The sequence below is a fragment of the Globicephala melas genome, chromosome 3 (assembly GCF_963455315.2).
Source record: "Globicephala melas chromosome 3, mGloMel1.2, whole genome shotgun sequence".
NCBI classification, from domain to species: domain Eukaryota; kingdom Metazoa; phylum Chordata; class Mammalia; order Artiodactyla; family Delphinidae; genus Globicephala; species Globicephala melas.
Genome location: NC_083316.1, coordinates 3,893,104 through 3,918,694, shown reverse-complemented (window position 1 = coordinate 3,918,694; position 25,591 = coordinate 3,893,104). Strand labels below are relative to the sequence as shown.

The following is a 25,591-nucleotide window of genomic DNA, read 5'->3' as shown; positions in this document are numbered from 1 at the left end:
ACTTGCTGCATCACCTTTTGTGAAGGATTCACGGAGGGAAGAGTATCATTTCTCAGAAATTGTCATGTGTAATAGGCAATCCATCCTAGTCATAAGATTGATAAATAAAGATTATGTCCAAGAAACTGAGACACAGAAATTACTATGTCTTTATGCTCGTGCAGTAAGGTATAAGAAGGTAAGAGGTGGATGAATGCCATTTAGTTTCTTAAATTGTACTTTATATAAATTATACATACCTTCTTGCCTAAGTATGTTGCAATGTTTCTTATTTAGAATTTATTTAGAGATACTCTCTGTCATTAGAGAAATTGCTCATATGGTTAGGATTGCAAAGTGCTCACTAGCAGATGGGTTTTGCTGAAATTACTTGAATGTGAACAGCACTTGCTCTGTTCTTCTTTGCTGTGGAAATACACTCCCAGAGCCTTAACAGACAGGCTTGGATCTGTGTGGTGCCTGGGAAATGCATGCTGTCCAAACTCAACTTAGAGCCATTTCTAGACAGAGATTTTCACAGTCACTGCACCTTCTCTCTGGAAACAGGAACTTTCTCCAACTAGTGTCTGAAACTAGGATCCTCCATCCATCCATCCATCCATCCACCTACCCCTCCACTCATCTATCTTGTTCCTTCCAAGGGCCAGGAACAATGCGGGCGCTCTGATCCTTAAGGGATCCTGACCCTTAGGGCTACCCTTAGGATGTTGACTATCTAGTGGGAGAGACGGGTAAATACTAAACTAGTAACCAAAATAAGAATAATTCCTTTCAAAGAGAAAATTAAGGTGAGTAATGAGTGTATTGCTAGGGAGTCTGCAGCCGCAAAGAAGTATGACTCATGGGAGTGTCTTTCCAACTGATGCATAACTGGAGGAGGAAGGATGGGAATTGTGTTCCAGGCAGCAGAAGGAAAAGCATTTGCTAAGGCCTTGAGGGTGTGAGGAGCTCAGCCTTATCTTGAAAGAAATGAGTTGGTGCCACTCAAGCCTGGAGAGTTTCCTCCATGAGGCTGACGTTGCAAGCAAGGGCAGACCCCAAGGGCATCATCAACCACAGTGAAGATGTGGGCTTTCCCCAGAGTGCAATGGGCACATGACAAGTAAGGAAATGAAAGATCAGAACTGTGCTTTTCAACCTCTAATGAGGCTGCTCTCTGGAGGAAAGTAGGAGAAGGGTAGGAGTGCAGGTAGGTGGCCTCACCTTTCATGGAACAGTCTCTGACCCCCTCCTTCCCCATGTCTGTTCACAGTTCCCAGGGTCCAACTTGAACTACCATGCATGGATGCCCTGGCTGTTTCTGCAAGCCCAATCAAAACTAAGAATCTTCTTTCAAAGTGTTTCCAACATGCATGAACTTAAACACATTGAAGGGATAGCCCCTGCTTTTTCATCTAAGAGAGAAAGATACAATGTATTCACATGAAAATTTAAACTATGATGAAATGACCCTAAGGTCATCAAGGCAAATATTTTTCTCAGGCTTTGCATACTGAGAGAAATCACCAATTACCTAAACTACATGTTACTTTACATGTCTTACTCCAAATTTCTAATGTCTTAAGGGATGGAGATATACCTATTCAATGAGAGAAAACTGGAAGAACTGGATATCTGTCATTGCCTGTTGAAGCTTTCTAACATTTTAGTACCGTTTTTAAGCTAAAGGCAACCAATCATTTTAATGTAACTGTAAATCTGGTAACAGTGTGTAGTTTTTGTTGTTGTTGTTTTTAGTTTTGTCTCAGTTTAATTTTTGTTTTGTAACTGGTAACTTTTCATATATTGACAGTGCATGCCTCACTAGATACACCTATTTACTGTAAACTAACTATACAAAAAAAAAAAAGAATCCTGCTTACATTTCTTTAGATTGTAATTTTTCAAATGAGATAATTTTATTTAGTTTTCCTATAATTTCACAGAAATAGAGAAAATGAAATTAGCACTGATTTTGCTACTAATTAAAAATACTGGATTTACTTAATTTAATGTCTTTAAAATACATGTTGTTCTTCTTTAAAAATTAAAGACAAATCCTTGAGCAGTGAAAAATATGTGCAATAGAGGACAAAGGATGAATGTTGTCATTAGACAAAGGAGTCAAAATTAGTAAAAATGATACATACTTGGAATAAATGGGGACTGGAAAATAGACAGAAGAGCAAATCCAAATAGTGGCTTCCAGTTGGGTTTTGAGGCTCAGGGAATCTGAGAGTAGGGGTGAGATTACTGAGGACGGCTGTTGTCCAGAATGAGCAAAGAGAAGATCCACTGAGTGTAAAAATTCACTCTGATACACAGCTTGGCCTCAGCCTACAGATGATGCTACTCCAATGTCTCCTTCAGGAGTGGTTTAGAGTAACCAAACTCACAGACACTGAACACACACACATGCACATACGCACACACGAGCCTCTGAATGCCAGTTTATTCCTGTGTAATAAGTCATGAAATACCACTTCCAAGCCTACTGAGGAAATACTGTGCTGCTTCTCCCTCCAGGAAAGCTACACATGGGACTTAATTTTAATCAAGTGAGGAAAAAGGGCAAGAATAGTCCATCATAGGGGAGGAATGTCTGCATGCATGGGTCTGACAGCTCTATCTCCTCACAGGAATAAACCTGCCACCAGGCCTGGTGAGGCCCATTTCTTGAGGTCTAAACCTTTCCCTAGTTAGGGGTGGGATGTCCCTACTATTTCAACTTTTCGTTTCTCCTCCTCCCCCACTCCTTCAGACCAGTGGCTGCGCAAATTATTTTTGCAAAGCACCAGAATTCCAGTTTCTCCATTAAAAAAATAATTTGTTCATTGAATACATTTTTATTGCGGGCTTTAATATGTGTCAGGCATTATTGAAAGTGCTGGGGACAAAGCAAGAAAAAGTTAGACATAAATCCCTGCTATACTCTCAATATTTAGCATAAATAGCCTGCTTGGTATTAGGAAACCATTCTCAGTTCTAAACTCCCGTTTTAAACTCTGCTTTGAGATACTGGGTCTGGAACTCTACAAATCCGATTTCAAAGAAGGTGGAAGAACTTGTTCCTGCCTGCCCCCTGTGGACTTGTGCACTTCATATCTGCTCCTTATAGACTTCCTGCCTGGTATTTATGGACTTCCTGTCTGCACCCTGTGAACTTCCTGTCTGCACCCTGTGAACTTCCTGTCTTCACCCTGTGAACTTCCTGTCTGCCCCTGTGGACTTGTGGACTTCCTGTGTGCCCAACATGGACTTCCTGTCTACTTCCTGTTCCTGTCAGCCTGGCTTCATCCTGGCAGTGGCAGTTAATTCTAGTAACAGCAGCTGACTGCAGTTTACAGGTTACTTAAAAAACCAGCAGCAAGTTGCCCCTCCCAGCCCTGGCACCAGTTGGCCAGCTCCTCCTACTCAGGGGTTTGAGCCCAGCTCCAAGCATTTAAATTTTAATAGTCCCAACTTCTTCCCTCAGTCCCTCAGCTCCAGGTCCAGTAGCAGCTTCCTGCACTTGCTACCCTGTTGTATCTGGGTATTTTCTTTTTCTTGTTTCAGTTCTTTAATACCTACTTAATGCATTGTGTTAGTTCTCACTTTTCAATTAATTTGTGTGGTTTCTGTTTCCTAACTGGACTATGATTAATACAGATATGATAGGGAAGAGGATAGGAAGTATGTGTGGAGGGGGAAGAGTAGGTGATTTTAGATGGGGGTGGATCAGGGAGGTCCTCGTGGTGAAAGTGACATTTAAGAAGAAAAATGTTACCTGTGTGTTAAGCAGATACAGTCAGACTGCTCTGGTTGAACCTCAGGCAAGGCAGGATCGTGCTTTTAGAGTCTGGTTTCATCTGGGCTCCTCTTGTACTCTCTCTGGCCTGGACTTTCTCTTAAACAGTCACTCTCGAAAATGTAGGTTTCAGTATCCTTGTCCTTTGGAAAATCCTAGACTTGAGTCATCCCCCAGAGGAATTGGCCACAGGAATCACATTCCTGCCCCTCCAAGGGGATCACATGGCTGTTCTCAGGCTAATCTTGGCCTTGGAGAAAATCCTGGTCATACTGGTTGTGGAGATAAACACCATTCCAATGACCCTCACAGCAAATATTTTATTGGCCATAGAGACTGTCCATACGAGAGCTGCCATACAGTGGAAACATGTGATTCCCAACAAAGGGCATCAGGAACACCAAACACTAACCAGAAGGAAGCCTGCCGCTCTGTTCTCTTCCCACTGCCACCTGCCCCACACCTCCAGAGCAAGGGCTCCCTTGCTTTATCTTTAAAATCTCTGGCACATAGTCCAACATTTAAAGCCTTCAGCTGTTCCCTCACTATAATGAAAAGTAATAGCATCCTGTTTGTTTCAGTGAAAATATCGCAGGACAGAGAACCTAAAGACATACATCCTTAGACCGTCCTAAACCCCACTTGACTTTGTAATATTGGCCAAGCCACTCCACCTCTTTGATTCTCAGGTTCATCACTTGAAAAATAAGCGAAATGGAACAAAATCATACATTTTATACTTAAATTTCTCTAATCATCTCATTTCTGTTTACAATTAATGGTAAGCTAATAGAAAAATCTGGTCATAACAAGTACAAAATATTATCTCATAAATGTTACTTTGATCTAGTTGTAATAATGAACTATATTCCATTTTGTCAATTTAAAGATTTATTCTGTATTTATTCTTAAGTAATTAGCAGAAATTCATGTAATGATTCAGTACTTTCAATTAGTTCCCCACACCCACCTTTTAAATTTCCTAATAATCAATAACTTTGGTGATACTTTATCCAAAAACCTTATTTTCTTTACCATTTTCCTGCATGTCTCCTAAGCCTGATGTATTTTCAACTGGTATGCCATCACTGGCCTCCTCAGACAGTGATACTTTTCTTTTAAAACTCATATTAGCCCTTCTAGCCATCTCCTGTGTTGGCTCTTCCTTTCTGTTCCTGTTTTATTTTCCTTGCTCAAGAACATTTTTCAAAGCCCATTGAAAACTTGGCAACATTTCAGACAGTTTCCAAGGATTTATTGGGTGCTTTAGGAAAACTCTCAATGACTAGAGTTTCCAGAGAATCCCTGGAGTTTTTATCTGGAAATAAAACCTAGTACAATTCAAACCAGGGCCACAAGTAAGTCTGCAACCAAGTGAGGGAATTCTCAAACTGAACTGAGAACTGTGGCATTTACAAGTTTTCCAACACTATTGAAAGCAAGAGAATAATTAGATTTTAGGATAAGTGATATGTATCCTTTGCATTAATGCCTTAACAATTACACAAGAGGAGCTAAAATTCAGGCAGATTTTGTGCCAAGGACAGACAATAGATTTGATGCTGTTCTTTATTTAATTTTTTTGGTAAAGTACTAATCCAAGTACAGAACGTGCATGAAATCCTTTAAGAAAATCTAATCCTGTTACATGTAACAGAAAATATTTCCAAAGAAACCTCATTTAAAGTATTGACAATGGGGATTTTTAAAAATAGTTTGTCAGAAATCTTATTGATTAGACCACTTCTGAATAAACTGTGCTTCAAAAGACAATTTAGATTATTTGACATTAGTCATGGAAGGAAATCATATGAAATGAATTATAAAATGAATTTTATGTTTATTCATATCTTAAAATAGAGGTTGAGAAGATGTAGTATTTTTGGTTGTTAATTTGAAATACAATCTTTCATTGCAAGAAAAAAGAGAACTAGGTTGTGTTAACAGGAACTTGGGGATACAAAGATGAATAAAACAGTGTCTCTTCAAGAACTCACAATCTGGTATAAAAAAAACAAACCTATAAATAAATGATTATGGAATGAATTCATGTTTTTTTAGTATAAGGGCCTGATACATTACAAATGGGCCTACTAAGTTCAGAGAGGGCTTGATACTGAGGAAGGTTGTATTGAGGTGGAAACCAAATGCAATCATCGTTAGACTTTAGAGAGTATTCAAGGATGATGCAATGGAAATCCATATAAATGATTTTGTAGGTCCCTATAGTGCAGCAATGACCTCATGATCAAGGGAAGCAAAATAGTATTGTGATTTAAAGTGTTGTTTCTGAAGTCAGTCAACTTAGGTCAAAATCCCACTCTTTCAAGAATTACCTAAGGAATCATCTGTAAAATGGGGATAATAAAATAGCTTTGGGCAGTGATTTGCAAAATATGTTAATAATAGCATTTAGCAGAGACTGACTTCCAGAATGGCAGTGTAAGGAATGTGGAAGATCCTCTCTCAAGTGAAACAACCATTTTCCTGCTGAAAATTGCACACACACACACACACCCCATTTGAAGTCTCTGGAAATTGTCCTAAGGGCATAAAAAGTGGAAAATCTTTTCTCATATATGTTATCACAGAATATTGTGTAGAGTTCCTTGTGCTATACAATAGGTCCTTTTTAGTTATCTATCTTATATATAGTAGTGTGTGTGTGTTCATCCAAAGCTTCTGATTTATCCCTCCCATATTCCAATAAAAAAAGTGGAAAATCATCTATCTAATTAAATTTAGTAAATCTGTAAAAGAATGGTAAAATTTGGTGACCTTTGAGCCATGGTATAGTCACATGCTCACCTTTCCCCCTGCTCAATGTGACAGAGCTCTATTCTAGGTATATTCTAAAAAGACCAGGGCTCCCTATCCTGCCCAACACCCATTCTAGGGCTGTATTTTCAAGTCAGGAGAAACAAGGCACCAACATCTCTTATCCCCTCAGTTCTATATTGCAGAAGCTCTATTCCGGACAGGCATGGCCATAAGAATTGATTTCCCTTGTGCTAAGCAGCCCCTGCTTATAAGATGGAAGCTCTACTCCAGGCTCAGCAGGTTGAGAATAATTGATCCCTGAACATCCCCAACCAGGAACATTTGTATGGTAGAGATTTCAAGCCAGGAAGCAAAAGCAGAGAAGACCAGGAGCTACTATTTCCACCCAGAGCTCCACTCATAGAGTAGCGGTGTCACTTTGGGAGGAGAAGCATACTACTAGTTCCAGCTCCAAAATGTGGCACACACATTTTTCCCAGGAAAAGAAGCCAGAAGCAACCTCTAAGAACAAGAAGCTCACTTAAAATGAATGGCTATATTTGGAACAGAGTGTGTGAAAGTTCATGTCTAATGGTATTGCCAAAAATAATGGGTATCTTACTTGCAAGCAATTAAGAGAAGGTTGTTGTTCCATGATACACATAACAATAAGCAAAACAGTACACTGACTAGAAGTTTAGCAGAGAGACTCAGGGAAAAAGACAAGAGGATTCCTCCTGGTGTTGGAGTAGTCTCAAAACCTGGCAGCATCCTAATCCTGTAAGGCTCTTCTATAATCAAATTAGACTGTGGAGCAATCTATGCTGAAGTGTGCTTGGGGAAAAAAAATAAAAGCAATCACCTAGCAGTTAGTGTAGAGTAACAGCTGGTTGTGGTACCAATAGAGGCAGCAGATCAGCACAGGCTTTGTGAAAGACCGTGCACATTCCCGAGGTTGCACTCTCTGAGAAGCAACATTAGAGGCTGCATGCTGCAGGGAAAACAGACTTCACTGAACTAGTCACTAAACAAATAAGAAAGAAAACAGCAGCAACAAGCACTGGAGTGGTGGTGTGTGGTCAGTCTTAAGGTATCTAGAGTTGCTAAAATATATTATCTATAATGTTTAGTATTTAGCAAGAAAATTGTGAGACACACAAAGAAACAGAAAAGTGTGACCCATATACAGGAAAAGAAAGAGGCAATGGAAACTGCTTCTGAGGGGACCCAGATTTTAACTTAGTAGACAAACATTCCAAAGCAACTATTATAAATATGTTCAAAGAACCAAAGGAAACTATATCAAAAGAATTAAAGCAAGGCCTCATAGCAGTGTTTCATATAATACAGAATAAGAGAAATTATAAAAAGAACCAAATTGAAGTTGAAAAGTGCAATATCTGAAATGAAAAATTTACTGCAGAAGCTTAACAGTAGATTTGAACTACCAGCAGAGAATCAGTGAGCTTGCAGATCAATCAATCAAGATTACACAATCTAATGAGCACAGAGGAAAAAGAATGAAGAAAAATGAATGGAACCTCAGAGAAACCTGCTACATCATGAAGCACACCAACATATGAATAGTGGGAGTACCAAAGGAGAGGAGAGAGAGAAAGGAGCAGAAAAACATATTTGAAGAAACAATGGTCACATACTTTTCAAATTGAGGAAAAATATTAATATGAACATTCAGGATGCTCATATAATCCCAAGAAGGATAAACTCAAAGATACTTACACCTATACACTTGACAGTAATAATGTTGAAAGACAAAGACACATTGGAAACAGCAACAGGAAAACAATGCTTTAAGTATAACAAAACTACGAGATAAACAGCAGACTTCTTATCAGAAACAATGGAAACCAGAAGGCAGTAGGATGGTATATTCAAAGTGCTGAAGGAAAAACAAAACAAAACAAAACAACAACAACAACAACAAAATTGTCAACCAATAATCTCTACCTGGCAAATAAAAACCACAGTGAAACACTACTTTATGTCCATTAGGATGTCTATAAGAAAAAAAGGTGGACAAGAACAAGTGTTGTCCGGAATGTGGAGAAACTGGAACCCTTGTACATTGCTGGGTAGACATAAAATGGTGCAGCTACTGTGAAAAAACAGTTTAGAATCTCCTAAAAGTTTAATCTTAGAGTTTCCATAGGATCCACTAACTACACTTCTAGGTAAATACTCAAAAAAAATGAAAACTTATGTCTACACAAAATCTTGTACACAAATGTTCATAGCAACATTATTCACACAACCAAAGAAAATACAAACAATGTCTATCAATTGATAGGCATTAAAATAAAAAAAGTGGCATATGTATACAAAGGATTATTATTTACTAATAAAAATAATGAAATCTTTAAACATGTTACAACACAGATGAATCTTAAACAAACAGTATACTAAGTGAAAGAGGCTAGTCACAAAAGACCACGTATCGTATGCTTCCATTTATCAGAAATGGCCAGATTAGGAAATCTATAAGCAAAGAAGACAGATTAATGGGTGCCTAGGACTGATGAGGGCTTGAGAGAAATGGGAGGGACTGGACTGGGTTTTTTTTGTTTTGTTTTGTTTTGTTTTAGGTGATGTAAATGTCTCAGATTAGATTGTGGTGATGTTTGCAGAAGTCAGGAAATATACTAAAAAAACACTGAATTATAAATTTTCAAGGGGTGAAACTCTATGATATATAAATTATACCTTAATAAAGCTGTTAAAAAAATAGTACCTATCTCTTAGAGTTATCATTAGGCTAAGTGAGATAACAAATGGGAAGCTATTAGGCAAGTATTTGGCAAATAACATTCAGTAACTTATTACTGTTCCCTCTGCTACTGTCATTGTCATCATTGTTTCTTACACTGTAAGACACCCAGTAATTCTATCCATTATTTAACAAGTACTGAAAAGCACCTGCTGTGTGACACACGTTTATGTGCTTGTGTTTGGTAATCAGAACAGATTTGTTATGTCATTTTGGTAGAGACATAAGTTTAACAGATACTATTTTTTTATTAATCTTATTTAGCAAAATGAGAAATATCTTGAATCAATATACTTGGTGGCAATGTCAGAGTGACTCTAGAAGTCATTTTAGGGCTTACAGACCTTATTTAGTTTAATATACTTGGGCTTCATATACAAATATTAATCTCTGAACAGTCATGGATGGTGTTATCAAGGATTCCATGAGCTTGACTGGTCTCCATCATCTTCCCTGAGATGGCTTGTTACTCCTCCATTCATGAGCAACACATTCCAATTCTACAATAAGGATTTGGCTTGGACAATATTTCCTCCAGAAACCTACCCTGATGCTGCTATCTCTCACCAAGATAGGGTGAGGCATCTTCATTTCAGTTCTCCTAGCACCCATATTTGTCCTTATTTTATCACTCTTCAGTAAAATTGCCTATTCCCTGCTTGTCTCATCAGACAATACACTCCTTGGATGCAACTTTGACAGGTTCCAGTGAGACACACTTCTGAAGCACATGACATTCATTATTCACAAGAGATTCAAAGTAAAATGCTCACTTTAGTATTGTCTTTCTTCTTTAAGAATATGTATTTACTAAGAATATGTATTTACTATAAATTAGAACCACACTCCTGACTCCTATCAGATAGCTGAGTCATCTAGAAACCAAATTAAAAAAAATGTTTAACTGGGATCTACCTGGAACTTTAATTAGAACCTGAAAGAACCAAGAAGAACAATAATAACAAAAAAGGAACCGTCATCTAATGCAAAAGGTATGCTACTTTTCTTCATGTGTTAACAGATTTGAAAGAGGACAGATGGGGTAACCATCAATCAGGAAAGAAATAACAGACTTGGCAACTACTTGAGGGGCATTTCCATTCAATAACTTTATTATCTGGCTAAGAAAGAGGACTTCTTAATCCTCCCCTTTTCTTCTTTAAAATGCCTTTGATTTGTCCTATCATACGGCAAATGCCCCTGGATCTCACACTCATAAGTCTAGTTGAGGTCATGTTTGTAGTGACCATCTACAGACAAAATATCTCTTTAGTTGGAATTAATGTATTTGGAAGATGAATGGTGAAAGCACACAGCTTTCTATTGCAGTCACCGAAATATTACATTCCAGTGTTTATTACCCAGAGGAGTCTTTTTCCTGTTCTTTTCACTCCTTTATCTTTCATGTAGTTGTCATTTACAACTTTCGCTGTTAACTCCCATTGAGTTCAAAGACAGCCAGAAATTTCAAGCTGCTGTCAGCCAACTCTATTCACGGGACAGACTCCAGGGCATAGCTCAGCCATCACGCCATCACTAGGAAGCCTTAGGCTCACAGAGACCAGGGGCATCCTCGAGCCTGCACCCCTGCTGGGCTAATGGGAAGAAAGCACCTTGCTCCGTCTCCACAAATCCAAGAGGGCTCTGAAGGGCATGGCGCATCTCCTTACCACACAGATGGCTTCCATTTCTGGTCTGAGCAAGCCTTTGTTGAAGAAAGCCAAGGAAGAGATATCTCCCTTTAGTGCATTACATGAAGAGTTCTAGCTCTTTCATTAAGAAAGATCTATTTTTGTTGAGACAGCATGGGAGAAATCAACCACACTGTCCTTATGCTTAACAAGTGTGCCAAATAACCACCACCCCACCCTTGACTATTCCCCATTGTGTCCATTCTCAAACCAAAAGTCTTTCCAAAGAAAGTAGATATGAGCCCAGCCCAAACTGAATTCCCCCTAAAAAGCATAATGTTAATATTTTTAAAAAAATAACAGGACATAGCATTTCCACATATTTAGTATTTTAAGGAATTGGTTATGAATGCGCCTTCAGCATCCAGTATTCACATACATGTACACAAAATCCTTATGAGCTGTAGAGTCTGAATTATCTCTTTTCAAAGAGGGAAAGGAATAAGACAGGCTTAGATCACTTTCTGGAGATGTAACAAATGTTCAAAAATCTATTTGCCAAACCTTTAACATGGTCAAGACCTTATTGTTTGGACCACACCTTTTCACTCTGCTACTTATGTCATGTCTCCCTCATCTGTGTCTGACTAATCAATTTGTGTCCAAGAATCTAAGCATCTACTAAGATTTCCTTCCCGAAAGTTATGGAAATATTCTAAGAAAAGTAAAAGGTAAGCCATTAAAGTTTCAGCTTAGGTCAGCCTGAGGGATTTAGGTACCTTCTCAACTTGGCCAGATGCTCCTCACTCTAGGATCCAAGCAAAGGGGACCACCTGAAGCATCTAAGGATGTTTAATGTCTAAGTCAGATATTAAGAAAATGAAGAAAGCACTAATAGAATCTTTAGCTCAATAAGATCAGCACTGCCCTGACATGGATTCACCACTGTTTTTGAAATGAATGTTCTAATCTGTAAATATACTATCAACATCAGAATGACAGAAATAAAGTGCTTTCAAGCACATGGCCAATCAGTTGAACACTGTTGTTCTATTCAAGATGAAAACATTCCTCCAGTGCTAGTAAGTGACCAGCAAGTTAGAGTAACCAGTAAGTCAGAGTAAAACCATCCCCAAAGAAGTCAAAGTCTTCAGACTTGTCCGTAAGTTCTCACGCACAGTTTTCAAACTGCAGTGCTCTGCCACAATCGTTGTAGACCAACGACAACAGAAGGCGGAACCTGGATGCTGTTTCCAAATTGGGGATAGGAAGCGCCCAGCATATCTTAGAAAGCATTGCTTGGCAACTTTCCTTCTGCTTTGAGAGATCAAAGAAATCTGTACTGCAATAATGGGAGAAGGAGCCCAAATCTTGTCACTTGCTCACTTCCCTACATCCCTGCCCCCACGGTCTCAAAACAGGTGGCAACAACTGTACTCACCAAACCTTGGCAGGTCGAAAGAGCCACTGAGGAATTTTTGTGGGATCGTAACGAGCCTTGATAAAAACAGAAATCCTCGGGTGGGAAAGTCTGCACCGACTTAGTGCCCCCCTTCCCCAAAGTCTGTACGAGAAATCCAGGCGCCACCAGCTTGCTGGAAGTTTTCAGATCCAGGTGGAAGTCGTGCCTGAAGCCTTTCAGCCGAAGGTGCAGAGAGTCAGCTCCGAGCTGGGCCAGCGCCCTTTTCCTCCTCTGGGGGTGCATGATTTCATGGGACACGTAGTCTCCGTTGTGGTCAACCTCGTAGGGAGACACCAGGTCATACTCTGAAAGTGAGAGAGGGGGTGTGGCTGAGTAATTTCAGAATTCTGAAAAGGATCAGGAAGTCTTCGAATATCATTTACTACCGGATAGTATTTTCACCCAGCAAAAAAGGATGGAGGAAGCGTCAACAACCACCCAGCCTCAAATCCGAACTACAGAAAGCATAAAATCGGAGTTAAAAGGCAAAATCTTAAAAGGGGCATTTTGCAAAGTCACTGTTGTTCCTATAATGTGTTATTACCAATCCAGCAAATGCTATGACACTTCTAAGGAGAAACATATTACAGAGCAAATGAAACTAAGAATGGGCTTTTCAGATTACAGAGTAATTACTGTAGAGTAATTATAATGTCATTATTTTTATAGCTTTAAATATTCCTTTAGTCATATTGTCTTTTACCAACATCTTTAGTCTATTGATAAGAAAGTTGAGCTTAAAACTACTGATCATTTTTCAGAAAACAGTTAAAAATACAAATACGATGGACATTCTTTGGCATTTCATTTTTAAATATTTAATTATTAAATCATTGAACTACAGCAGAAAAGGCAGAATGCAGGTATGGTAGATGCTCAGATGTGTCTTTTCTCCAAATGAAAACCACTGCTGAGCCTCTGACTGGCCTGGCTTCTTGGCATTTCACACTTCAAGGTTGTTCAAAGACATGCACCACACTCTTCTTCCAATTCTAATTTGTATTATACCAGGTAAAAATGTATTCAAATAAACAATTTATTTTTAAAAAAGTCAAGAAAACCCCAAGGAGCTAACAGATTTGGGGCACCCATATGATCTGCCAGGCTTCTGTCACAGACTGTCTTATAGTTTTGCATTGGGGAGCATTTGTGTCATTCCCTTCTCTGTGCAAAGTATGGAGAAAACATCTGTAACTCCACCAGAATCCTGGGCGGTGGCCCTCACCTGCCTTTCTCGAATATCATAACTGTCTTCTCCAAAGAGGTGTCTTCCCTTCTAGCATCATGTATTTTTCATTGCTTTGACAGGGATTCTTCCTTTCATTCCCACCATTAACACATCATCTCTGCCATCCAGAGGTCAGGGAGAGGTTGTTTCTGGGAGGGCAGGACAGACATGGACTAGAGACCTAGGGGTGGGCTTCACGCCAGAGGTAGGATCTTCCTGCACCGCCATGTTCTAAACTTGAACCTGGACTTTTAGACCATGCGAAGGTAGATTTGTCAAAGCAGAGGCTACAAAATACTTTAGTTAACAATCTCTTAGCTTGGCTTCTACCTTTCAAATATTTAAACACATCTTGTGAGTGTCTCCATCTGCATGCCAGTGATGGACCTTTGGAGAGGGCCAGCTTCCTAGCCTGCATTTTGTCTAAACACCAGAAAATAACAGGGCAATAGGATGTCAGGCTTTCTCCAAGCTTCCTCTGAGATGTCTTTGAAATGGATGTCAGACCCAAGCCCCAGAGGGCTAGCCCTATACTGAGGTGGAAAGTCCCTAACGATTCAAAACGCAACTTCCTCTTACGTGTATGACAAGACCTGATTCTCATATTCTCATCCTGATTCTAACATCCTAAGAAATTGTATATATTCCCCTTTTATCGCCAATATATGCTTTCGGGAGGCTCTTCTGTTAGATACTTAATAACCGGGCCTTTAGCATGAATTGGGCATGCTTCTTGGTGCTATGAGATAAAATAAAACAACGTCCTACAGAAGTGCTATTTGGTCATAAGTGAACTGTACTCAGGTAAATTTTTTTTTTTCTGGAAAAAGTAATTTTTCTTCACACCAGAACTCTTTTTGTATAGGTACTTGCCCACATGTCCCTGGGCCATCCTGGCAGGTATCTGAAAGGTTACACTGGAACAGAGAAGGTGGCAGCCAGGGGATGGCCATAAAAGGCATGTGTTTGGCTTTGGGAGAGACAGAGAAGGCCAGGGATGGAAAGGCACCGTCCAGAGTCCCCTGGGCTGAGGCCCACGGCAAGGTGAGAGTCAGAGGCCTGGCAGCCAACCCATCAGGCAGCAGGATAACCAAAAGCTTAGCGATGGCCTGTTTGAGCCCAGGCTTCCTGTTTCCTCAGGTCAAAGGGCCCCTCCTGGGCCCACAGGCCTGCCCCACATGCCCAGTGCAGGTAACCGGTGAGCTGTGGCCCATGCAGATTAGACAGGAAGCGGGTTCTGGCTGGCAACTCGACAACCAACCTTGGAAATACCTGTCAAAGCGGGGCACTCGTGTCTGCCAAGGCAAAATGCACTGGGATCACTTCATACTTTACTTAGGACAACGAGAAAGTGAAACAAATCTGCTTAAATTCTATGCAATGATAAAAAAAACATAGGGGGAAACAAATTAGGAATGAATGTGCCTGGTGCAAGTATGTGATCACAGTCTGTTCCCGGCTACTCCTAAAAAACAGTGAAAAGCACTTGCTCATTTAATTTGCATTTTTCCAAACCACCTTCCTCATCCCCGGCCTTCCGGACTCAGGGGAAAAGCTGCTGTGACGTGGTCGTGTTAATAACTTTCTTCTTGACCTGCGGGCTCTCAGGGAGTGTCTGCACCTCACACTAGCCTGTTTCCATCCCAACAGAGGCCGTGGAATGAGGACAAAGCAGGTGGACTGTTCCAAACACTGGCTACTGAGCAGATTTACTGCACATAAAAAGATGGTTACCATTAAAAGGCCATTTTTATGACCTTACTTTGGAGGGCATACACTCTTTATCTTGTATTGGTAGGGAGACATATAATATCTATTTTTCAAAATGACAACTTTCAAGTCTGTTGTACAGAAACGCACGTGTTGTGCTGGTACATCTTTCACAACCAGCTACGGGTGGGAGTCATGGGGTAGCCTGGTTGAAAGCATTTGCCAGTTTCCCTGGTATAAAGACTCCCACCATGGCTAATTTCAATTACCATGTGACCTCACTGAACACGGAGTTTAGAGGTTTGCACGGTAGCACAACATTATAAAGTATTTCCACCATACAGAGGCAATACAGACAAAGAACCTCAAGAGGATACGTAACCTCAAAACTTAAAGAAGTGTGAAGTGATGAGTTTTCAGTGTTTGAATCTTGTTTTGAATATTATTTATTTCACCCAAGTTTACGTATTTTGATTTTCGGCACACCAGCTCACAAAATTCCTGACAAGGTAATGATCAGCTCTGGAGAACTGGCCTGAGCCTGCCCAGAACACCAGCTCCAATCACTGCAAAGCCACTTCTTGTAACCAGTTACGATCCCTTCTGAGAATGAGGGTGCACATGGGTGAAAATTTAGTCCAGTGGTTCTCAGCGGGAGTGCTACCCCACACCCCTGCCCACAGGAGACACTTGGGATGTCTGGAGACATTTTGGTTTTCACGAAAGCGCAGGGGATAGTGGTGCTCTGGGAATGCAGTGGGTGAATCCAGGGAGGCTGCTACACATTCTTCCATGCACAGAACAGGTTCCCATAACAAAAGGTCAAGAGTGCCAAGGCAGAGAAACCCTGATCTCATCAAAGAGCAGTCCTTAGTGCAGATATGCACTGTCGGTTATGTATAAATAAATGTGAAAAGGGTCATAGCTAAAGAATTCTATGAATGAACAAAGTAAGCATAGCTTCTCCCCATGCAGAAGGCAATAGATCATTGCTATAAAATGACAATTCTAAACTAACTCTCAAGCTTATGTTTTAAGATTGTAATCCCCCAAACTACCGGCTTGTGATTTCAAGAATAAAGAAGTTAGTGAGATTCCTGATCCTTGAGAATCCCTGAAACAAGACCTCCGTCCTACACAGGTTTTTCTAAGGAGGAGAAATTCACACATGGCTGCTTCAGTCAGCACCCTGATCTACTTCATTTCTAAAGGTGTTTTGACCACAACATCAAGTCTAGGAAGACTCCAGCTCCAGACTGAGGGCATGAGGTGTGGAGCACCTGTGAGCATGCTAGGGGCTGCTGGTACCAGCTGCGGAGAACAGATTTTGCACATCAAGTCCTAACTCTGTGTTCAATGGCATCACATCCACAGCTTGAAATCAGCCATGGTGGGAGTATTTACCCCATGGGAACCAGCAAATGTTACAAAATCAGAGGCCTGGAGAATCTGTTAAACATTTACTAGCAGATCCCTGGGCCAACCTGCCCCGTCTCAAGTCACGTGAATGTGTGAATATAAATCAATATATACTTTAGATTCACACACACAAACACAGATCTCTCATGTCCAATGAAACAAAGTTCTAAAGAATTTCTGACTCTTGACCTGGAAGCTTAATTCACTCTAGATTTTTAAAAGTTAACAAACTCGTGCTATGTGTTTGCTCTTAACAAAACCCACTATTATTATGACAATGGTAAATTTGTAGGAAAAGCATTCGAGGCTCCTATTAGGGAAAAGCTACGTTGAATCAGCCAAAATGAAATGGGTGTACTGAAGGTCTGAAAATAGAATTGACCTCAATGAAGTTATCTATTGTTGCCTCACAGAATACATGGAGTTCTCTATCTTATTGCATAATTACTCCAGACTCCCAGGAACATTGGCAATAGAGGTTGAACTATGTGTTAAACAAACTTTATGGCCAAAGAGTTATTTCAAAGGCACCTTTGTGTTGTGAAGGGATACCCAGACATGTAACAGTAAAGTAACCACAGCATCACACAAAGTCTATTCCACATCTGCTATCCTAGGTCAAAAGAGGTAACATTGCCGAGCATAAAGAGTCTTTCTCTGGTCGTGTGAAAGCTTTCCACTGAAACCCACTCTCTCAACTTAGCCTTTTGTAATTAAAGACCTAAAACACCTGCACCGTGAGGGATGAGGGAGTGGTGTGTCCACTAGGCGAGAACCTCAATGATGATGGCTCCCACCTTCCCCCTGAGGTTCTGACCAAGCGAGCTAAGTGGTTGTCATGGGAACGCTGGGCTTGTGACACCAGCTGAGGTGCCAGGTGATTACAGCCACATGCCAGCCAGGCTGGAGTCCAGCTTGCAGGACGCTCCTCCCTAGGAGAAGGGCACCCTCGGGCAGGAAGTCTTGGCTTCTCCTCCTGGAAGTGGTCCTCTATCTCTAATGCTCTTACCTCACAGAAAACCCCAAAACTACTAGAAAACACTCTGAAAATTCTCCTGAGACCTTCAGGAATTTTCATGATTTTAGAAAACTAGAATTTTCACAAACAATTTTTTTTTAAGTGGAAGAAGACAGCTAACTACAATATAAATAACTACATACTAGAATGAATCGTAAGAGAAACATTAAAGAAGACAAGGGCAAGACCAAGGAAGTGAGCTTTAAATAGATAACTTTCTCTTGCAAATACATAGTGACAAGTAATTTTTAAACGTTTTCTATTATTTACATCTAGCGCCCTCTGGTGGTCGCGGAAAAGTTCCTATGTTCCCGCGTTCATCGGATTGATCACTATTACTCTTCATACAGCCCTCGGGAGGAGAGAATTTCAATAATTAATGCATATATTAAATGATTGTCTTTATGGAATTTTATCAATATGAAGAAACTGCACTCAGAAATTCTTGATTATTAACTCAAATTTTCTAGGTTTTCTGAAAATAGGTTGGGATAATAAAACCTAGTTCTTCCTCTGTAAGTCACTAATAACATTTGAGATGGCAACGCATTGTTGGAATTGATGCAAAGTACTCATATTTAGCAACTGCCAGTGGACTGGGTTCAGATTAAAAACCCGGTAGCTACCGACATTCCACACTTGCTTTCCGGTTTACCCAAAAGCAGTTCAGGACAGAGAGGTCCATCCCCTGAGGCATGAAATGATAAATGCCGCTTGTGAGCAGTGAAAGTAAAACCACACACTGCAGAAAGATCAGACCTGTTTTCTGGCAAATCATGACACAGGACTTGGACATTGCTTGTGACGTCACAAAACGCTAATTACCCATTCTGCCAACTCTTGAAGACCTCCCTTTTGAAACGAAGGTGATAAATACTGAGCAAAATGACTGTCTTTTTGTCCCGTGCTCTGACAGTGAAGGATGTTCATTTTAAAAGGCCAGAGGGGGAACAGGAGGGGGAGGGGACAAGGGGATGAAGAAAGGCATAATAAGCTCTTTATAATTGCTGTGTATACATTAATGCAACTCCTAGATTATTTCCTCCTTCTTTAATTGTGTGTGTGTGTGTGTGTTTGTTTTTTTAAATAAATACATTCCCTTGCTTTCTTCCCTAATGTTTATGGTAATAACGCTGGTAAGCCATTTCTGTTTTACAGGGAAACAATATAAATATTGGTGAAAGTTGACTCAGAGGCGCTCGCTCTTACGGTTGGAAAGAAGCACGGCAGCACCTTACAGAGAATTCCCAGAGTTATGAACATTTGCAGAGCCTGGTAAACTAGCCTTAGAGGGTTTACAAGCTGCTGCACTGCAAGGATTCGAACCCCCCTCGCGCACTTACCGCCCTTTTCCACCCAGCCCGGCCACTCCGCGGGGCCAGGAGGACGCCGGACGCTCGGGCTCCCCGGCGAGGCCGCTGTGGGTCCCACGGCGCACGCAGGTGCCTGCTGGAAAACAGCGGCGACACCTCGGTGAGACGGGGGCTGCGCGAGGGGAGCTTCGGGGGACCCTGCCCCCGCAGTCGGGGACTCACCTGCACACCCACCTGCGCCAGCAGCAGCAGGCAGAGCGCCGCGCAGCCGGGGGCCAGCATGGCCGGGCTGCCCCGCGCGCCCTGCGCCCGCAGCCGGCGCTGCGCCCCCGCGGGGAGGACGCACGGCTCCATCCAGGGGCGCTCTCAGGGGCCCGGGGCCGCGGATGCTACCCAGCCCCGCGACCGTGCAAGCGGGCACCGAGGACCAGCCCGACCGGCGCGCAGGACGATGCCCGCAGTCACTGCGCCGCCCGCGCCGGGGTTATTACTGCGGCTCCGCGCCGCGCTGGGGGCGGAGTGGCGGCCGCGGCGGCGGGGCGGTGGCGGAGAACCCGCCCGCACCGTGGGAGAGCGGGGGAGGGGGAGGGCGAGGGCAGGGGAGGGGAGGGCGACGAAGCGAGGGGAGAAAGGAGGGGGGCGACAGAGGCGCGAGAGAGGGCGGCGGGGTGAGGCGCGAGGGGAGGAGGACCGGGGAGAACCGGGGCGTTCGCTGGCCCGCGGTCGGCACCTTGCCGTCCGTCCCGGGCGCACGCGGGTGGAAAGGGGACCGCGAGCGCGGGGCGGCGGCGTCAGCAGGTCGGGCCACCCGCTCTGTTCTCCGGACCTGCAGTCCACGCACGGCTGCACTGGCTGGCACCTCGCCGCGCTGCGCCCCGATCCCCACTCCCGAGGGCCGGAGCGGCGCATCCAATGGCCGGACACCTGCCGCCCGCCGGAATGCGGCAGAACGGCGCCTGGGTCCCGCTGGGTCCGCCCTCCCGCCCCGTGGGGAGATCAGCTGCGAAGCAGGGGTGCCCGGACTTCCTTAGGGATGCGCAGATCTGAATGTACACGAATGTGCTTTTCTCTCGAGTCTGTGAAGTGATGGGAGACGAGGGGGGTCGAGGAAGCTTCGTCCTCCTGGGATGTAGCTGCGCTCCTGGCCCTGGGGTCTGGGCAGCAGTTGACTGGCCTGTGCCGGGGCTGCTGGGGGCCTAGGTGTAGCCATCGATCGCGGAGGCTTTGCGGTCGCGGGTTGGTCCCGGCCCAGGTCGGGGACTGCGCAGTTGTGCTACTAGCTCCAGGAGTCTGAGGGCGCAGCAGAGGCGCGTCCACCGGCACGGCTACAAGCCCAGCTCGTGTTCTACACCTGTTGACGGCATGTGTGTGTGAACGCACGTGCACGCGTTCCAGTGTGAGCACGCGCGTATATGAGCCGGGTGTAGGCGAATGCGCATCAGTGTCGGCTTGCACGTCCCCCCCCGTGCATGTGTGTGCGCTGGAGCTTGAGTTCACACGTGTGCCAGTGCGTGTTCTCAGGCACGTGTCCCGCCTGAGACCACTCTGCTCCACTGACTGTTCCTGGCCTCCTTGACCTCTTCCCTCCTGCAGATCCGAGGAGTCTGGGCTCCTGCTTCATGGTTCCAGAGTCCTTCCTATTCAGTTTAGCCCAGCTTGGCCGGTTTTGCACATTTTGTAAAGGATGGGGAGGAAACCGGTGGCAGCGGTCTCAGGCCTCCTTCGCCCAGCTCGCCCTGAGCCTGTAGGTGCCGCTTGCTTCTGGCAGCCCTGCAGCGCCAGGCAGCCTGGGCAGGGACAGTGGGACCCTCTGGCTGCGCAGGGCGTTCTGCTCCATCTCTCTGTCATATTTGTTTCCTTGAAAACACTCTTCAAAAGTGGGAGAATTTTTCCGTAAAGGCTTGCCTGGGGGTGTGTGTGGCCTTAGAACCCCCTCCCTGCTCCACACACACAGACACACAGCTCCTGGTTAGTGTCTGCCAGACTGGGGGCTGGCAAAGGTTCTGCAGTCGGCAGAGGGTCCTTGTGTCCTGAGTTCAGGGCGTTGCATGCTTGGTAAACGAGGGTCTCTAATTATCGCTGAGTGTGTTGAATGTGGCCTGCAAGGGAATCAGATTTTCCAACTCTTACCTACGATCACACGAGGACACCCAGGGGCTCTCTTTTTATAAGTTCAACAGATGAAATGAAAGAAGGATAGCTGGTATAAAAGGGTTCACTTTTAGGAACGTTTTTCCCTTTTTGAATACAACCAAAATGAATCTTTCCATTGTGAAGAGAGAAACAATATCCTTTTCAGGGATGAACGTTTTCCAGTTTTTTTAGCCGTTCACTGAATTCAGTGCTCTGAGTGACTCAGATAGAGGGCAAACTCCAGCCCGGGGGCCAGGTTGGGGGCTGAGGTGAAGGAAACTGGTGGACAAGGTATATAAAGGCCATAGGACACGTGGAACCCATTTGTGATTTATAACAAGATGTATATATTTGGTCTTCCTCCAGTTTCTGGCACAGAGCTCTCCAAACTTGGAATTTCCTGAGTGCAGAGGGCAATAAAGGTGTATTTTGTTAGGTTAATGAGCTGACTTTGCGCCGAAATTGAGACCAGTTGCCAAAGGACCCAACTGTGTTATTAGAGGGTTGGAACTTTCATTCCCATCCCCTGACCTCCAGGTAGGGAAGAGGGGCTGGAGGTTGAATCAGTTGGAGGTTGATCAATGATTTAATCAAGCAGGCCTATGTAATGAAGCCTCCATAAAACCCCAAAAGGACCAGACTCAGAGCTTCCAGGTTGGTGAACAGGTGGAGTTTAGGGGAGAGTAGTGCCTGGAGAGGGCATGGAAACCCCACACCCTTCCCCATACCTGCCCTAAGTATCTGTTTCATATGGCTGTTCCTGAGTTATATCCTTTTGTAATAAACAAGTAATCTGGTAAGTAAAATGTTTCCCTGAGTTCTGTGAGCCAGTCTATCAAATGAATGTAACCCAAGGAGGGGGTTGTAGGACTCTCCCATCTATTGCTGGTGGGTCAGAGGCACAGGTGACAACCCGGACTTGCCCTTGGCTTCCCAGGTGAGTGGGGTAAGAGCACTGTTCCCTGTCCCATGGGAGGTCGGACTGGGCCAGGCCCCATGACATTTTCCCCAAAAGTGGTTGACAGGCTTAAAAGTGGAAAGAATACCTCTACAGTGTGAAAAATAGCATATTAAGAAACAAGAAAAGGAAATTTTTGATGCAAGAAATTTGAATTCCTAAAGGGAAAGGTTAGGACAAGGCAATGTGTCTTATGGATTATGTGAAACTTAGAACTTGCCATGAAGCCTGACTTAGTACAACTTTAGGAATCAGGCCATCCTGGAAGAATGCTCTTCGGAAATTTTTGGCTAGGCATAACACAGCCCCTGTGTTTCCTTGACATCCCGTATGGTCCTGGCTGAACCTGAGCCACTCAGCTCCCAGGGCCAACAGGGTTACACGCCCTCCATCTGTGGGCCCAGAGGCCTCGGACCTAACCAGACAGCAAACAGCTTGCTGATTCTGATGCTGGTTCTGTTCCTGGCTACACTCTAGAACCTGGGTTCCTCCACGTTGAGACTTGACTTTTCTTAGGAAAAGGAAGAAAGGAAAATTGGGAACCAAGGAGGACAAACAATACTGGATTCCTGAATTCAAAGTGTGACTTTTGTAAGCTCTTTCCTGTTAAACACATAGAAATTTATCTCAAATAATAATAATACTTTCTATCATTATATAAAATATAATAATTTAGTATTAAAATAATATGATAGATGTATGATAATCACTAGTATTCATTAACTGTTTGTTATTAGTATTGTTGGTAATTGACACCCCCTCCTGCAGTGAGGCCCCTGATCCCCCCCAGTGCTGAAGCTGTTCATAAGGTAACCAGTGCCAGAAGATCCATCACTTGGAAACCTTGATTAATAAGACTCAACATTTGTTCCCTTGTGTCGTCTGGTCCAGAATTACACTGGCTTCTGCTAAACTTATTTGCTTCTAATGATTCCACAGGTAAAATCAGTGTTGAAGGTGGGTATATCTGCTAGCTATCCCTACGCAAGGAAACACCACATAACTTAAAATGAGAACCATTTCTTCTTGCTCAAGGACTATATGCTGGTTGGTTACCTGGTGGTGCAGACCAGGCTTGCTGATCTTGGCTGGGTTTGCTCCTGAGTGCTGAGTGAATTGTGGGTCAGGCATACACACAGGGAGAATGCCATGTGAACACTGAAGGCAAGGATTGGGTGATGCCTGTACATGCCAAGGAATGCCCAAGATGGCTAGAAAACCACCAGAAGCCAGGGGAAAGAGCATGGAATGGAATCTCCCTCACAGTCTCAGAAGGAACCAACCCTGTGGACACCTAGATCTGGGACTGAAGGCCTGATAACCATGAGAAAATACGTTTCTGCTGTTTAAGCTGCCCAGTCTGTGTGCTTTGTAATAGCAGCCCCAGAACTAGTACAATCAGTGAGTTCTCTATGGACCAGGAAGGAATGTCAAGTTGAAATTCTAACATGAGTATCCAGGCATGGCCCTCTTTCCATCCTAAGGCCCAAGTAACAAGATAACAACTGAATCCAGCAGCTGGAGGAGCTCAAAGAATCCCACCAGGGGCCTTTCAGCCGAGGGTCCGGGACAGTGGGCGAGGCACAGGTGGACATCTTTGAGCTCGTGGGGGAGATAGTTCTTCTCAGTTGCCCTGTGCCACCTTGGGGAGGGGGTCTGCTTGCCACTGTCCTCCTTGTGCACCCAGGAGACCTATGAGCACAGAGGCTTAGCCCCTCATCAAGGGAAGACATTCCATCTCATGCCACCTGGAGCAAGCCTGCTGCTCTCCCCATCGCCTGCAGTGCTCCCCTCCCAGTGGACTTCTCTGTGGAGGCCCATGGAACCCTGGCCCTGAGAAGGCTCGTAGGGCAGTGGTCCTCCATCTGCTCTGCCTACAGAATCTCTAGAGGCTGCAGACCTCCTGATTCCCAGGCCCCACCACCAGAGAAGTACCATGGGTGTGTGGTGGTGACTGGACATCTGTGTTTGTAAAATCTTCCCAGAGGATTCTGTAAGCAACACAGGCTGAGATGGAGCGAGGGCGGTGAATCTCACCACCTGCTCCCTAGGGAGGGGGGTCTGGGAGGGCGACAGCTGGGGTACTCCCGAGTATTCATCGGAGGGAGATGCCTGTGTGGCTAGGGTGTGTCCAGCCTCTGGGATAGCTTGCTGCCACGGAAGTGATCCCACCTAGAAATGTTCTATATGTGTCTGTGTGTGTGAGCCAGAGTGGGCGTGCACACGTCTGTGAGTGCAATGGTAGTCTGGTTTGAGCGTGCGTGCGTGTGTGTACGTTCATCCATCCACCTATCATTTAAAGTAAGTGATCAAGGAATGTGTATATTGTTATTTGATACCTTTAATTCTAAGAAACATTCTAGAGAGAAAGAAAATGGGTGGGTTGTAGCTCTTTGGGAAGCAGAGGCACTGGGGAGGAAGGGGGCCTGCTTACCTGAGTAGTGGTTTTCAGTTCCAGGCCAGTGCATGACTCATTCAAACAATCTGATTACGATCCCCCTTGGGACCCGGGGACAGCCCACCCTGTGGATACAATGACACCTGCCTCCCCACAGCCCTGACTGTCGACTCTGTTCCTGATGGGGCCGCACGTAGTGTGCGGTGTCCTCCTCCCAGGGCTGTGAGTAGGCATGGCTGATAAATGCTGCCCATCTCACGTGCCCGGGCTGGGCGTCCTGTGTCTGGCTGTCCTGTAACGCTGGGGCAGGAGTCCCTCCCTCAGGGATGGAGCGAAGCGGAGGTGAGGAAATGCACATGCGCAGACCTCCTTTTCAGGTTTAGTGTTTGGTCTTTGGCAACTTCGTAAAATTAACCAGAAAAATTTCCAAATGAGCATTTCAAGTAAATAGCAATTATCTATGCCTCCAAGATCTGAAAATACACACTTATAAAATTATTGGGGTCTGATTTATGTTCTGGAGGGAACTTTTTGCCTAATTATTCAATGTTTTTTATTGTTCATGGACTATTCTGTTTTCCTCCTACTTCTTGAAGCAATTTTTCAATGTATGTGTTCCTAGAAAATAGTTAACTTCATCAAGATGTTCAATCATTTTAGAATAGCTTCTTTTGCCCCTTCCTGTTACAATTAGCCGCTCATTACTCATGACTAGTTGTGAATAGTTATCTACCTACTGAGAATCCATCATGGGGCTTCTTTCTTCACTGAACTTACAACTCAGGGAAAAGACAAACTTTGAACTAGTACTTTCAAGAGAGGTTGCATTTTATGAAGAAGTAAAGGAGGCTGTGTGAATGATGATGTTACCTCTTATTTTTCTGTACTTTTAGGCTTGAGATATTTTTTAGGGGTACATCTATTAACGTGGGCTTCCTTGGAATGATTTTGCCAACACATCATTATACTGTTAAGGTAGATATATTGGTTTTTCCTATCTAACCTTGTAG

The 25,591-nt window shown here is 43.6% G+C and overlaps 1 protein-coding gene across 1 annotated transcript in view; it reads right to left on the bottom strand.

The window, feature by feature from the left end:
* The window catches only part of ADAMTS16 (ADAM metallopeptidase with thrombospondin type 1 motif 16), a 155,237-nt gene extending 135,863 nt beyond the window's left edge, over positions 1–19,374 (bottom strand). The window contains exons 1-3 of the mRNA XM_060295642.1: positions 19,315–19,374; positions 19,123–19,228; positions 12,384–12,709 (exon numbers count right to left, since the gene is read on the bottom strand). Coding sequence (XP_060151625.1) covers positions 12,384–12,709; positions 19,123–19,228; positions 19,315–19,374 — 492 coding nt within the window. The remainder of the gene's footprint in view (positions 1–12,383; positions 12,710–19,122; positions 19,229–19,314) is intronic.
* Between the last annotated feature and the right edge of the window lie 6,217 nt (positions 19,375–25,591).